General features: G+C 39.2%; 1 protein-coding gene across 1 annotated transcript; it reads left to right on the top strand.

The window, feature by feature from the left end:
* The first annotated feature begins 214 nt into the window (after positions 1-214).
* Positions 215-10502, top strand: SNRNP27 (small nuclear ribonucleoprotein U4/U6.U5 subunit 27). Its single transcript, XM_049651599.1, has 6 exons — positions 215-482; positions 1484-1604; positions 3105-3217; positions 4017-4096; positions 9021-9085; positions 10097-10502. Exons 1-6 carry the CDS (start codon positions 449-451, stop codon positions 10149-10151), a joined length of 468 nt encoding a protein of 155 aa, XP_049507556.1. The 5' UTR covers positions 215-448; the 3' UTR covers positions 10152-10502.
* Positions 10503-15211: the final 4709 nt, after the last annotated feature.

Below are 15211 nucleotides of genomic sequence, written 5' to 3' on the forward strand. Positions count from 1 at the left end.
ACTGCTAACTGTGCTTTTTGTTATTACGATTAGATGGTAATGATCCCGAGGCCATCTGGAAGGTTCCCAGGTAGGCTGCCCTGAATCAAATCGGTGGGTGGGTCACGGGGCGGGAGCAGGAGGCTTGTTTGTGGAGTGTGTGGCTTCCGGCATTTGGCCTTAGTTTCTGGTGGCAAGCAGCACCTGTATGCGGGGCTCAAAAACTGGGCTTGTTTGTAACTTGTTATCGAGTCCCTAGTGACAACCTCTGGGCTCAGGAGCCGTGGAAACCGGGCAGGCCGCTTGATTTCTGGGCAGGCTCAGCGCAGCCTGCCTTCTTCAGACGCCGGAACCTTCCAGAGAGACCTTTCTACGTTTTCCAGTCGGCGGTGAAAGCTCAGCGCCCGGCGCTCCCGGAAGTTGTTGCGCAATCGTTTCCGGGGCAGGGTGAGGTGGAGGAAGATTCCCAATGGGTCGTAGCCGCAGCCGTTCTCCACGGAGGGGTGAGTCCAGAAGGACTTGGGCTGGTCTGGGGCTTGGTCGGAGACGTGTCCTCCCTCTTTCCTTCTGCAAGTACGAACGTAACGGAGACAAGGGCCCTTTTCTCCCGAGAAGAGTGAGAGTGGACAGGGGAACGAGGACCTGAGCCTTATACTCCAGCGGTTTGAAGGCAGTTCCTCCCCAGCCCCTAAGTTAGAGTTCGTGGACACCTTGTCATCCTCATACAGTAATTTGTTATATTTGTGACTGAGGGATTTGAGTCAGACCACGATTCGCTCAATTTCTGGTGGCATTGTGCAAGTCATCCATCCTTTCTGTGTCCGAATTCCCGTAATTGGACATTGGGGGTGGGGGGTAATACTACCCATCTTTGAAAACTGACTTGAGAATTAATGTCACATGCCATAACACTCAGCACGTGATAATGCCTGGTTCTTGAATGTTCAATGTTAGTTTCCTTCCCAGTTTATATAATAGGAAAATCGACATTTAGAATTTTGCGTTCAAGGAGCTCACCTCGTAATGTCTTCTGGCTCCCACCCCCATAAATGAAGCAGTGGGATGTAAAGAACCCAGGACTTCGATCAGGAGATCTGACTTAAACCCTTGATTCTCCCCTTTCTGGTTAGTTTTTATCACCTTCAACTAGTCAAGACTTGATTTTTTAAAAAGTTAATGAGGCCACGATGCACATACGACGATTGAGCACTTAAAATGTGCTCAATCCGAATTAAGAAGTGCTTTTTAAGTGTAGAATACACTCCAGATTTCCTTTTTAATACGGAAATAAATGTAATATCTCAATTTTTAATATTGAGTACATGTCGAAATCATAGTTGGGATATATTTGGGTAAATGACATAGTGTTAAAATTAATTTTACCTGTGTTTTTTTAATTTGACTATTAGAAATGGCTGGCATTATATTAATATTGATGGCACAGCTCTAGATATTTGAGGTAATATTTCGACTCTGCAAAAAGATTTTGTGTGTTTGTATTAAGAGCGCAGGCGGTCCAGGTCCACGTCTCGTGAGAGAGAACGCAGGCGCCGAGAAAGGTCCAGGTCCCGGGAGAGAGATCGTCGAAGGAGCCGCTCTCGATCTCCGCACAGAAGACGCTCCAGGTGAATGCAGAAAATAACCAGAAGTTTTACCACAAGTCCCAAAGAAACTAGTCGCTGCCCTTAATTTTGTTTTTTTATCACTAATAAGGCATTTACAGTTTCATGAAATGAGGGGAACTTAAGCCCACCTTATTTTATTTTATTTACTTTTAATTTTTTTAACGTTTATTTATTACTGAGAGAGAGTGAACAGGGGAGGGGCAGAGAGAGAGGGAGACAGAATGGGAAGCAGGCTCCAGGCTCTGAGCTGTCAGCACAGAGTGGACGTGGGCCTGGAACCCATGAGCCACCATGACCTGAGCCGAAGTCCAACGCTTAACCGACTGAGCCACCCAGGCGCCCCTTATTTTATTTTTTTTTAATAATTTATTTATTGTTTAATTTACATCCAAGTTAGCATATAGTGCAGCTATGATTTCAGGAGTAGATTCCCTAATGCCCCTTACCCATTTAACCCATCCCCCCTCCCACAACCCCTCCAGTAACCCTCTGTTTATTCTCCATATTTAAGAGTCTCTTATGTTTTTGTCCAACTCCTTGTTTTTATATTATTTTTACTTCCCTTCCCTTATGTTCATCTGTTCTGTATCTTAAAGTCCTCATATGAATGAATTCATATGATATTTGTCTTTCTCTGACTAATTTCACTTAGCATAATACCCTCCAGTTCCATCCGCTAGTTGCAAATGTCAAGATTTCATTCTTTTTGATGGCAAAGTAATACTCCATTATATATATATATATATATATATATATATATATATATCACATCTTCTTTATCCGTTCATCCATCGATGGACATTTGAAGCCCACCTTATTTTAAACCCAACATTTCCATTGGTAAAATTGGGTTAATAACACCCTGACCTAGAGTTGCCTTGAGGAGTAAATAAGAAATAGTACATGAAAAACATTAGCATTGGGCTTGGCGGGAGTAAGAAATAAGTGTATTGTATATTGGGGGTTTTCTTTTTTAATTTTTTTTTTTTTAAAGTAATCTCTACACCCAATGTGAGGTTTGAACTCATAACCCCAAGATCAAGAGTCACATGCTCCACTGACTGGGCCAGCCAGGGGCCCTTGTTTTGTTTTTACTGACTTTTGGGTATTAAGAGTTTATTCAAGTATATAGCCAAGAATGTGAGATCTTGAAAGAACCTTAGAAATTGACTCTTGATTCTTAATAAGTGTCAGTTGCTGTTTTAGTCAACTTTTTGTGTGTTTGTAATTATTAGAAACTTAGTTACATTTTCTGCCTTAAAATTTTTTTTTAGCCCTAGCTGATGATTAAAGCAGTAAACTATATTTTTGGGTTTTGGTTGACAAAGGGCCTAGGCAGAACCTTCTTCCTTATTCTGCTATGGGGAATGGACTCCTCATTCTCTGGAGCCTGGCTTTTGTTCAGCCTTTACCTTTTAGGAACTCATGTATATCATTGCCAGTCAACACAAGTGACCAGGTATATCTCTGCTTCTGACATCTTCACTTCTTCAATATTAGATCCCCAAGACGGCATAGATCCACATCTCCTTCCCCTTCTCGACTAAAAGAAAGAAGAGATGAGGAAAAGAAAGAAACAAAAGAAACAAAGAGCAAAGAACGTCAGATTACTGGTAATGTTATTAGATAAATAACTGTAGGAAGAGTACAGCCTTGTTTAGATAACTTTAGTCATGATAAAATTATATAAGTATAATTTGGGCACATTTTAATATTAAATTTTTTATACAGTTCATTGCATATGGTTTTGAGATTTTGTTATCATTTGTACCTTAGTGAATTCGTATTTAGCTGTGGTGCTCCTGAGATAGGAAGGACAGTTAAAAACATGAGAATATTCCATTTTGGAAGTACCTTTAAAACTAGTGTCAAATCTGATATTAAAGTCTCCAAATATGTCCTTTTAAAGCAGACCTCTCTGGTGGAGGATAGAGAGCACATTCCTTCTTAGCATCTTAAGTTATATTGTGTCCAGACTGAAGAAGAATTTTTTCCATTAGACCCAAGTCTTTAGCTAATTATTTTGTGTATTCTCTGCTGCTGAAGTGGAATGACTATTAACCTATTGCTACCTTTTTATACAGATGTCCCCCTCCCCCCCATACAAAAGTCAAGCATTCCTATGAAACCTTACTTAAGCTGAAATGGCATAAAGCAAAGAGTATCCCTTACCTTCTGAAAATTTGTGATATGCCAGTTTGCTTTTACAAAAGACCTACATTAGCACAGTAATTGCTTTTTTCTTAAAATTAAAAATCCTCTTTGGGTGTCTTTTGGTTAGCGAAAATAAGTACTAATGTAGGTCTTTCATAAAAGTAAAGTGTTGTACCACAAACATTGGGAAGGCGGGATACCTATATATAACGATGATAGAGTTTTCAAAAATATTTTATTTTTCCGTTATTTTTGCAGAGGAGGACTTAGAGGGCAAAACAGAGGAAGAAATCGAAATGATGAAGTTAATGGGATTTGCCTCTTTTGACTCCACAAAAGTAAGTAAAACATGCAGCCAGTTAAACATTCTGATTTGAATTAATCTATTATGATTATCACATTTTCCTATATTCTTTTGCTGTTGCTTGTAATGTCTTCCATTGATATGAGTCTTGTCTTTAGAAGACATTAAGTATCTATGTGAAGGGCATTGAGAACACAAAGAAGGAAGCAATGAACTGCCATTAGAATTCAGGGACTGTTTGCCTGATATTTGATTTTGATCTTAAAGGTGATCAGATGAAGAGGAGGAAGATCATTTCAAGTAGAGGGAAGAGCTCCTAAAAATGCCATGTAGGCATGAAGAAGCATAGTATATTGCAGGAATTTCAAATTCAGTGACTGGTAAAAGGGTGCTGATGGGATAGTGGCTATGAATGAAGCTAGAAAGAGGGATGGGGGTGCCTGGGTGGTTCAGTCAATTCAGCATCTGACTTCTGTTCAGGTCATGATCTCACAGTTTGTGGGTTCATACCCCATATAGAGCTCTCTGCTGTCCCCGTGGAGCCCATTTCGAATCCTCTGTCTCCCTCTCTCTCTCTGCCCCTCCCCTGCTCGCTCGCTTGCTCTCTCAGTCTCAAAAATAAACGTTAAAAAATATCTTTAAAAAAAAGAAAAGGATAGGAAGCAAATCGTGGAAGGCTTTTGATACTCTTAGCCATGCTAAGGAATTTAGAGTTGATTCTTTAGGTGTTGAGGAAAGGAAGCAATGATTTTTAAGCAGGATTACATGTGTGTTTATTTTTTTTTTCAAAGTTATTTTCTTTAATGTTTATTTATTTTTGAGAGAGACAGAGCATGAGTGGGGAAGGGCCAGAGAGAAAGGGACACACAATCTGAAGCAGGCTCCAGGCTCTGAGCTGTCAGCCCAAGACCAACGTGGGGCTCAAACCCATGAGCGGTGAGGTGACCTGAGCCTAAGTTGGACACTCAACCAACTGAGCCACCCAGGTGCCCCTATATGTGTGTTTAGAAAGATGAGCCAGGAGGGGCACCTGGGTGGCTGAGTCAGTTAAGCATCCAACTCTTAATCTCAGGGTCATGAGTTTAAGCCTTGTGTTGGGCTCCGAGCTGCGTGTGAAGCCTACTTTGGGAGAAAAAAGAAGAAGAAAGAAAGATGAGCTAGGACAACATGGAGGACAGATGGGAGACAGACGGTTTAGATTGGAGGCAGGGAGAACTGCTGGGTCATGCAAGTGAAAGATGATGAAGGTGTGAACAGAGACCAGAATATTGAGTCCCAGTCAGGAGGCAGAGTTGGTGGTGGTGGTGGTGGTGGTGGTGGTGGTGGGAGTGGAGTGGGTATGAGTGAGTAGTCATTGATGACTCTCAAGTGACAGGCTGAGAGACTGGGGGATAGGCTTAACCAAGAAAGGTCCTAGGAAGGGGAAGTGTTGTTAAGAATTAAATTTAGCTGTAGAGAAAGATGCCATTGGGTAGCTGCATGCATATCTCCTATCTCAGAAGAGAGGAAGATTAGAGAGTGAATGCTGTCTAGCCTTGATCATAACACTGGAGAGAATAAGGAAGTGGGGGAGGAAAAAGAAAGAAGGTTTGTGGAGAAGGAGATGAAGAGGGATAATAGGGAGGGAGAGGGGAAATGGAGAGAGGATGTGAAAGGAGAGAAGGGATAGAGAGAGGGAGCTAGTAAGAATAAACAGGGAGAGGGCTGCCTGGGTGGCTCAGTTATTTAAGCATCTGACTTTGGCTCAGGTCATGATCTCACTGTTTGTGGGTCCGAGCCCTGCGCTGGGCTCTGTGCTGACAGCTTGGAACCTGGAACCTGCTCTGGATTCTGTGTCTCCCTCCCTCTCTGCCCCTCCTCCGCTTACACTCGGTCTCTCTCTTTCTCTCAAAAATAAACATAAAAAAAAATTTTTTTTTAAATAAAATAGGTGAGAATTCATAGATCCCATAAAAATTAAGGAATACCATGAAGACAAATGATATCAGTTATTTTTGTAAGGACATCTACAAGGATGTTAGTTTAGTTTGTATGCAGTTGCCTTTATGGCTGTCATCTATAAAGTCTGCTCCTTTGTGTTTTTCAGTAATGTTTTTTGTGACATTTCATCATTGATCTATGGTGATACCTTTTCATATGCCAATGTATTCTCTTATTTTCCCTTTTATTTTCACATTCTGGAAAGCTTCAAAGTTTGGTTATGTTTATTAAATGATAATTTTCTATTTCAGCATGTAAATCAAAACAGGCTAATAATATACAACTCTGCAAATAGTTTTCAAAAGTCAGTAAGCCTTTAGGAAATGAACTTAGTAAAAAGGTTAGCATCGTTTACTTTTTTCTAAGCCAGTCTTTCCAAGTCATGCCTATTACCTATTCTTGGGAAGGCAAAATTATATACCTCACGTAATTTCTCCCTCTCCCCGCCTCCCCCCTGCCTCCACACACAATATAGTGAAAACAGGAATAGAAAAATAAGACCAAGGGGTGCCTGGGTGGTTCAGTTGGTTAAGCATCCAATTCTTGGTTTCAACTCAGGTCATGATCTCATGGTTCATGGGTTCAAGCCCCACATTGGGCTCCGTGCTGACCGTATGGAGTCTGCTTGGGATTCTGTCTCCCACTCTCTCTACCCCTCCCCTGCTCACTCTCTATCTCTCTCTCAAAAATAAATAAACATTAAAAAAATTAAAGAAAAGTAAGACCAAATATATTCATTTTTAGCTCCACCTCAAATATGTAGCTTACCTGTGCGTGCCTTTAGGCTAGTGGATAAAAATCCTGTTTAACCTAACACAGATACCTGGTAAGTGTGCTACACAGAAAGGGTATACTCTCATGAGCAGTAATGGGGGAGGGAGGGAGTTGGAGGTCGCATGTGTTTATGCGTGCATGTATGTATGTGTGTGAGATGGCATTACCCAGTGATGGTCATATATTTAATAGTCATTGTCTGAGCACCTGCAAGTACAGTGGCCTAGGATGTGAGAATGCAAAGGTGACCCACATCCATATCCCTCCATCAAGGAGCTTTCAGTCTCATAGGGGAAGTAACATCATGTATATATGCATCATGATAATGCAAGGTAGAAATGGAGGGTATTGTGAGGGAAGCACAGTTAACATTCTGCGGAAGGGTAGAGTGTGCTTTCTGGCAGCTGAATCATTTGAACTGGGCCTTGAATGATGGATAAGAACCAGATGGTTGGGGTTTTGGATGGGGGTTGAGAAGGCAATTCAGGCATGAAGAACAGCAAATAGTAAGTTAACTTGGCTAAATCAGAAGACCCATAAAGGAATTAGTGAAAAAGAGGGTAGATGCCACCTAAGAAAGGCCAAGATGTAAAGTGACACTTAACAGTAGCCTCTATTACTCTGTATTCTGATTCTTTTTATTTTTTATTTTATTTATTAATATTTAAAATTTTTTTTAATGTTTATTTATTGTTGAGAGACAGAGCATGAGTTGGGGAGGGGCGGAGAGAGAGGGAGACACAGAATCCAAAGCAGGCTCCAGGCTCCAAGCTGTCCCCACAGAGCCCGATGCAAGGCCCGAACTCACGAACTGTGAGATCATGAACTGAATCAAAGTTGGACAGTTAACCGACTGAGCCACACAGAAGCCCCTAATGTTTATTTTTTGAGAGGGAGCATGAGCAGGGGAGAGGCAGAGAGAGAGAGAGAGAGGGAGACACAGAATCTGAAGCAGACTCCAGTCTCTGAGTTGTCAGCACAGAGTCCAACATGGGGCTCGAACTCGGGAACGTGGGGCTCGAACTCGGGAACGGTGAGATCATGACCTAAGCCAAAGTCGCACGGTTAACCAACTGAGCCACCCAGGCGCCCCTCTAATTCTTTTCAAAAATCAAAATTTGGGGGCACCTGGGTGGTTCAGTTGGTTGAGCGTTTGACTCTTGATTTTGGCTCAGATCATGATCTCACTGTTCACGAGTTCGAGTCCCACATTGGGCTCTGTGCTGACAGCATGGAGCCTGCTTGATAGTCTCTCTCTCTCTCTCTCTCTCTCTCTCTCTCTGTCTCTCTGTCTCTCTGTCTCTCTGTCTCTCTCTCTCTCCCCCTCTCTGTCTCTCTCTCTCTCTCTCCCTCTCTCCCACCCCGTCTCTCTCTCTCTCCCTCCCCGTCTCTCTCTCTCTCTCCCTCTCTCCCTCCCCCTCTCTGCCCCTCCCCTGCTCGCACTTTCTCTATCTCAAAAATAAATAATACATAAAAAACTTAAAAATCAGAATTCCAAGGCTATTCAAGAAATGGGATATCAATGAATGGTGACTATTCCAGCTGTGATTTGAGAATGCTATGAGCTAAAGTCGTAAGTTAAATTTTACGTGAATATGAATTTTCCTAGAGAAAATCTATAACTGGTATTTGGTTTCAAAGAATTCTTTGACCAAAAAAGGTTAGGATCAGGGGCACCTGGGTGGCTCAGTCAGTTAAGCTTCTGACTCTTGATTTCCGCTCAGGTCATGATCTCATGGTTCATGAGTTTGAGCCCCTTGTAGGGCTCTGGTTGACAGTGTGGAGCCTTCTTGGGATATTCTTTCTCTCCCTCTCTTTTTCTCTCTCTCTCCCTCCCCCTCTCCCTCTGTCTTCCCTCCCCCCTTCCTCTGCCCCTCTCCTGTTTGCTCACTATCTCTCAAAAATAAACATTAAAAAAAAAAAGGTTAGGATCTGTTACCCTATTTCTCTGCATGCCTTGCACATAATCTATACATCATGAATGTTTGTTGGCTTGAATATTTGAATATGTTGCATTATGTGACTAAAATTGTGAACAGAGTTGTAACACTTGAGAATTCATGGAATATCATCAGGATTTGAAAATTCTCACTACCTTATTCATAAATGGATTTTGCCATGTAAGCATGTCTATAGGATCTAGCTCTTTGAAGCACTTAATATATCCTTTCCATTTTTTATATTTGTTTATTGCTTTTCTCCAGGGGAAAAAGGTGGACGGCTCTGTAAATGCCTATGCCATAAATGTGTCTCAGAAGAGGAAGTACAGGTAGGCTTAGCCCCCATTATTACATTTGAACTAATGATACAAATTATGTGCTTGAGAAAGAATTTATTTATGGGATAATCATGTTTGTAGGAAATGTACCAGTTTCCATATAGTCCTTTGTTTTAATATTCTTTGCTTCTATTCTGGTGTGTTAAAATAATTTCCAATTTATATGTGAACTAATTAACTATTATGGGGAAGGATAGTTAGCTTAAATGTTTTAAAGCTCTACATAGTTCTTCAAAACAGCATAATCTCAATTCTTTAAGCTTTAATTTCATTATAATTATAGGTTTAAAATAGATCCATCCTGAGTTATTTACCTAGATTGATTGTTTAAGGATTTCAACTGTAAATATATTTTTCTGTTAAGTATAGGCATATTTTATTAATGCCACAGAACAAACGAGTCCATATGTGAAATCTCACAGAATTCCTAATGAATTGAAAAGTTAAGACATTATCAAACATTGCCTTTCTCTTCTACCTTTACCATGGATAAAAGACTAATATTCTGATTAATTTAGAATATGAATAATGTAATCTGAGGATGCTGTGAGTTAAAGTGATGACCAGAATCATCATTAACTGTTCCTTGTAAAATTATCTTCAAATAGAGTCTTATGAGGAGAACTAGTACAATATGCAGTTGAATTTACTTGATGGATACCTATTTTGGAGCACTTCTTCATTTCTTAAAACTAGGTGTTTATAGGTAACAACCTATAAATATGGGTAACAACCTATACATACGGATTTTTTTCAGTCTGTAAAATCTTTCCAAATAATTTTGAAAGTATGTTTCCATACTTCTATTTGGATTTTAAAGAAATCTGAAAGGCTTTAGATTATTTTGAAAGTGAAATAATATCCTTAATTTGAATTAGATAACCATGAATACTTTTTACCCTAGGCTTTGCTATTTTAAAGATGATTTATGTTACTATTTTTTTATAAGAGGAGTTCAGAATTTTTTTTAAATAAACAATGAGTTTTCTCTTCTCATCATAGGCAGTATATGAATCGAAAAGGCGGATTCAACAGACCTTTGGATTTCATTGCATGAGAACTAAAATGTTAAAGAATGGTTTTTTTTCCCTCATCTTGCTCAGAAGAGTGGATTTTGTATTTCGTATTTAATATTCATAAAAAAACATGATCACAGTCTTTACTCCCTGTAAAAGTAAGAAAATGTTATTTATGATGTATGCATTTCACTTACCCTGACTCAAAAAAAGAAAGGTTAATATTTTTTCCTTTTAGGAAATGTCATTTGGGGCAATCATCAACCCCAGTTTTTTGTTTTTATTGTTGTGGAAGCTGTGTATGTTTTCTTCTTGGATGCTCGTTAGGACTTTTGAAAACACATAAAAGTAATTTGGATGTAAGTTTCTCAAATAAAGCAATATTTCTACCCTTTTGTATTTGATAAATATTTTTATTACTAAATAAAATTATCCCCCTACACATTTTCTTTTTTCCTACATAGATTTGTATTTCATTAGTAATTTAAAAATAACTAGATTTTTGTATCTTCTGTGGTTCTTTCCCCAACTATTTACCCCATTTATTACCTTTTCCCCAGTTATTATTTCCCTCATTTATTTTTTCCCCTTTTCAAAAGCAGTACATGCTTATTATATAAAAACTTAGAAGAAACCAAAAACTAAACAGAAAGGCAAAAATCGCCTATAATCTACCCCCAGAAAAATCAATATTTTGGTATATGTCTTTCCAGCCTCTATGGTGTATATTTATTGACACCACCCATGATACTGGAATTTATATGCTGTTCTCTTGCTAATCTTTTTTCTCCCATGTACTGTGAACATTTTTTAATATTCTTAGATATTCTTTAGAAACTTTTAGTAGCTACTTGGTTGTATAATAATTTATTAACTAATCTTTTATTAGTAAACATTGGCTTCCCTCCCATGACTTGCTGTTTTAATTAAAACTGAGTAGTATCCCTGTTACATATATCTTTTTGTGCTTGTTGCATTATTTCCTTAGGTTCATTTCTTAGAAGTGGCATTGCTGGGTGAGAACAGGGGTATATGTGCATGTTTTAGGAATATATATATATATATATATATATATATATATATATAGATAGAAAGGTAACAACCAACTCTCACCAGTAAAATATGAGCATTCCCATTTCATATATGTACACCAATATTGGGTGTAATAAATTTTTTTTTTTAATTTCCAACCTGGTGGGTAAAATAATACTTGGTTTAATTTGCTCAGTTTCTAAGGAGGATGAACATTTAAAAAATGCGTTAGCCATATATATATTTTTGTGGAATGCTAATTCCGAATCTTGGATCCACTTGTCTTGTGTCAAGACTTTCTTTTTCTCATTTGAAGGAAGCCCTTTTTATATTGAAGATAATAGCCACTACTCATTCTGTTTCATATCTTGCTGATATTTGAGGCTCTGTGGTTGGATTTTATTTTATTTTGAGTAAATAATACAAACACATGGAACACAATTCAGGTAGAAGAAACGGTATATAGTGATGAGCTAATTGTGTATCCTTTCAGAGATATTCCATATATATACAAACATGTATATATCTTATTCAGATGTAAGCAGACTCTACACCCTTTTGCATCTCACCTTTTTTTACTTACTAGTACATCTTAAGATAGTTTCTTATCAGTACATATAATACCACCTCTTTATTAAGGGCAGGAGTTCTAGTTCATTATAGGATGGACTATAATAGTCCCCACTGATGAGCATTCATTTTTTTTTAATCTTTTACTATTTTTTTTAAGTTTATTTATTTTGAGAGAGAGAAAGAGCACAAGCAGGAGAGGGCAGAGAGGGAGAGAGAATCCCCAGCAGGCTCCGCACTGTCAGCACAGAGCCTGATGGGGCTTGAACCCACAAAACCGTGAGATCATGACTTAAGCTGAAATTAAGTCAGATACTTAAACAGCTGAGCCACCCAGGTGCCTCCTTTTACTATTTTTAAAAATTCTAAATAAACCTTTTTTTTTAATTCTATAATCACTATTATATGTAAATTATTTTACAAGACTTTTTAGCTGGATTTTTAAATCCTTATTGCATCTGAAATTTGACCGCCTACTGTAGTTCTTCAAAAACTTTCCTGACAAGTTCATTTCCTATAAAGAAAATAGTAGTACAGGGGCTGCTGGGTGGCTCAGTTGGTTAAGCATCTGACTGGCTTAGGTCATGATCGAATGGTTTGTGGGTTCAAGCCCCACATCAGGTTCTATGCTGACAGCTCAGAGCCTGGAGCCTGCTTCAGATTCTGTGTCTCCCTCTCCTATTTGTGCTCTCTCTCAAAAAATAAGCATTTAAAAATTAAAAAAAAAAAAAAGAATAGTATGACTACATTATATAATATAGTGTACAAAGCACCTTGGTTTATATAATCCTTATAAGATAGAGCAGGTACCATGATCTCCATTTCCCAGATGAGAAGGCTGAGGCTTTCAGACCAGATATTCAGACTATAAAGCCCAAAATATTGGCACTTATGCTGCATAATGCCTTCAGTGCTTAAATATTTGAATGTGTTACATTAGTTGCACAACTTTTAGTGCCCATTGCACAAGTGTCACTGTCCCAGGTGGTTAGATTATTTTGCTTGGAATTTTTGCCAACTGAGCTAAATAATTACTACCCTACCCCTACTTACCAAAAAAGCTGTCTATCTCTAAATTATCCATGATAAAGACTATTTCTGACCACATTTGTGTACACTTAAGGAAGGCAAATCCAACTGTGGTTTTAATAAGGAAGCTAAAACTTCTGAGATAAAATAATATACCCAAAACCAAATTACAAGTTTTTGGATTGTCATCTTAATGTGGTGTTCATAGGGATTTGACCTGAGATCCTCAAAGCAGCATACTTTGTGAAGTATGTGAAGGTTGGCTGGGTGGCTCAGTCAGTTAAGCATAGGACTTGGCTCAGGTCATGATCTTACAGTTTGTGAGTTCAAGCCCCTCACTGGGTTGTCTGCTGTCAGCACAGAGCCTGCTTCAGATCCTCAGTTTCCCTCTCTCTCTGCCCCTACCCTACTCGCATGTACACTCTCTCTCAAAAATTAACAAACCTTTTTTTTTTTAATTGAATAAAGAAAGAATGTGAGAATACCTGGTAGGTGAGTAGGTTTGCTGTCCATAGCTAACACCAAGAAATGGAAGAGGAGGACATCTTTGAACATCCAGAGATAAGACACCTATGGTCCTAAGGGAAGTCCTGGTTTAAAGGAACTTTTATCCATCAGATCATCTGATTCTGTAAGAATAACAAATAAGGAGCATCTTTGTCTTCCTGTAACAAGTTGCTACCTCTCCGAGACATAAATTGTGCCATATCTTCTGTTTCCGAGTGTCTAAATATTGAAATTCTCTGGGACTCAATTCCTGGACTCTCCATTCTCTCCCTTAGTGAGTCTTCAGTGTGCCTTCAGATGTCTTCTGTCACGGCTCTCAAATTTATACTTCCAGCCTGGCCATTTTACTGAATTACAGGTTTGTATGTGCACCTAGATTATTAGGCACCTCAAAGTTAAGGTTAACTGAATTCTCATTTCCCTGCACAGCCTTCTCTGATGCTTCCCCAACTCAGTAAATGGCCCATCCGTTCACTCCTTGGCTCAGACCAAAATCCTTAGGGTCATCTTTGACTTCTCTTTTTCCCGTGCCCTACATTTGGTTCATTAACAAACTTTTCGGCTCCAACCTCAGAGTATATATTTTGAATCCAACCACTTTCCCCCCCCCCCAATTTATTGAGGTATAATTGACGTATAAAATTTTAAGAAATGTAAGTATCCCATCACAGTGATTTGGTAGGCATTGAATCCAACCATTTACTATCTATACTAACGTAAGCCATCTCTCTTGCTCGGACTACTGCAATAGCCTTCTAACAGCCTTCCTTCTTTTACCGCCTTAGTTTATTTGTATTCTTCACCTAGCAGCAGAAGCAAACCTTTTAAAATGTGCACCAGGTCACGTTGCTCCTGGCTCCAGTGGTTTTCTGTCATTTAAAGCCAGTCCTTACTGTAGTGTACAAGCCTATACAGTCTGGACCCTGGCTTCCCACAGCCTCATGCCCTTGCTATTGCCCTTGGCCATCCTGCTGACCTTGCTGTTCCTTGAGAACAAGTGTGAGTCTACCTCAAGAGTCTTCCCACTTGCTCTTCCTCCTGGAATGTTCCTTTCTGCTCCCCCACCTCCACCCCAATTTGTGTTTGTAGCTTCTTTAGGTCTCTGCCCCAAATAAGGTCATTCCTGACCACCCTATCCAGAACAGCAACCCCCTTCCCTCTCTGCCTTTTTTTTACTCTGTTTTACTTTTTAAAAATTACATTTAAAAATTACATTAAAAAAAATTGAGATATACACATACCACAGAATTCATCCTTTTACAATAGTCCCATTTCAGTGGTTTTTAGTATATTCAGAGTTCTGTATCACCACTGTCTCATTCCAAAATATTTCATCACCCCAAAAAGAGACCCAATACTCAATTAACAGTCACTCTTCAGCACCTGGCCTTAAACAGGTCTATTGATTCCTTCCTCAGGAATTTTGACACTGGAACTGAGTGGAACACATCCTCTCTCTGTAAGTGGCTGCACTATAAATGTTAACTTGGACACCTTCATCCCCCACCCCAGAAATTGCTAATGTACTTTTTGTCTATAAGATGTGCCTTTTCTGGACATTTCGTATGAATGGAATCATACAGTGCATGGCCTTTTATATCTGGTTTCTTTTACTTAACAATATTTTCTAGCTTTGCTCATATTGTGTCACTACTTCATACCTGTTTATGGTCAAATATTCTGGGAATATACCATATTTTTATAATTCATCAGTTGATGAGCATTTGTATTTCACTTTCTGGTTTTTATAAATAATAATGCTGTTGGGGTGCCTGGGTGGCTCAGTCAGTTGAGCATCCAGCTTCGGCTCAGGTCATGATCTCACAGCTCGTGAATTCGAGCCCCGCGTCAGGCTCCAGCTCAGAGCCTGGAGTCTGCTTCAGATTCTGTGTCTCCCTCTCTCTCTGCCCCTAGCCCACTTGCATTCTGTCTCTGTCTCTCAAAAATAGAAAAACATTCAAAA

Source organism: Panthera uncia (genome assembly GCF_023721935.1).
Source record: "Panthera uncia isolate 11264 chromosome A3 unlocalized genomic scaffold, Puncia_PCG_1.0 HiC_scaffold_11, whole genome shotgun sequence".
NCBI classification, from domain to species: Eukaryota; Metazoa; Chordata; class Mammalia; order Carnivora; family Felidae; genus Panthera; species Panthera uncia.

Excerpts from the sequence above, each read along its gene's own strand:
- SNRNP27 (XM_049651599.1), top strand. The coding sequence starts at position 449 with ATGGGTCGTAGCCGCAGCCGTTCTCCACGGAGGG. Across the intron at positions 3,218-4,016 it reads CAAAGAACGTCAGATTACTG|AGGAGGACTTAGAGGGCAAA; the intron begins GTAATGTTATTA and ends TTATTTTTGCAG. Across the intron at positions 9,086-10,096 it reads TCTCAGAAGAGGAAGTACAG|GCAGTATATGAATCGAAAAG; the intron begins GTAGGCTTAGCC and ends TTCTCATCATAG.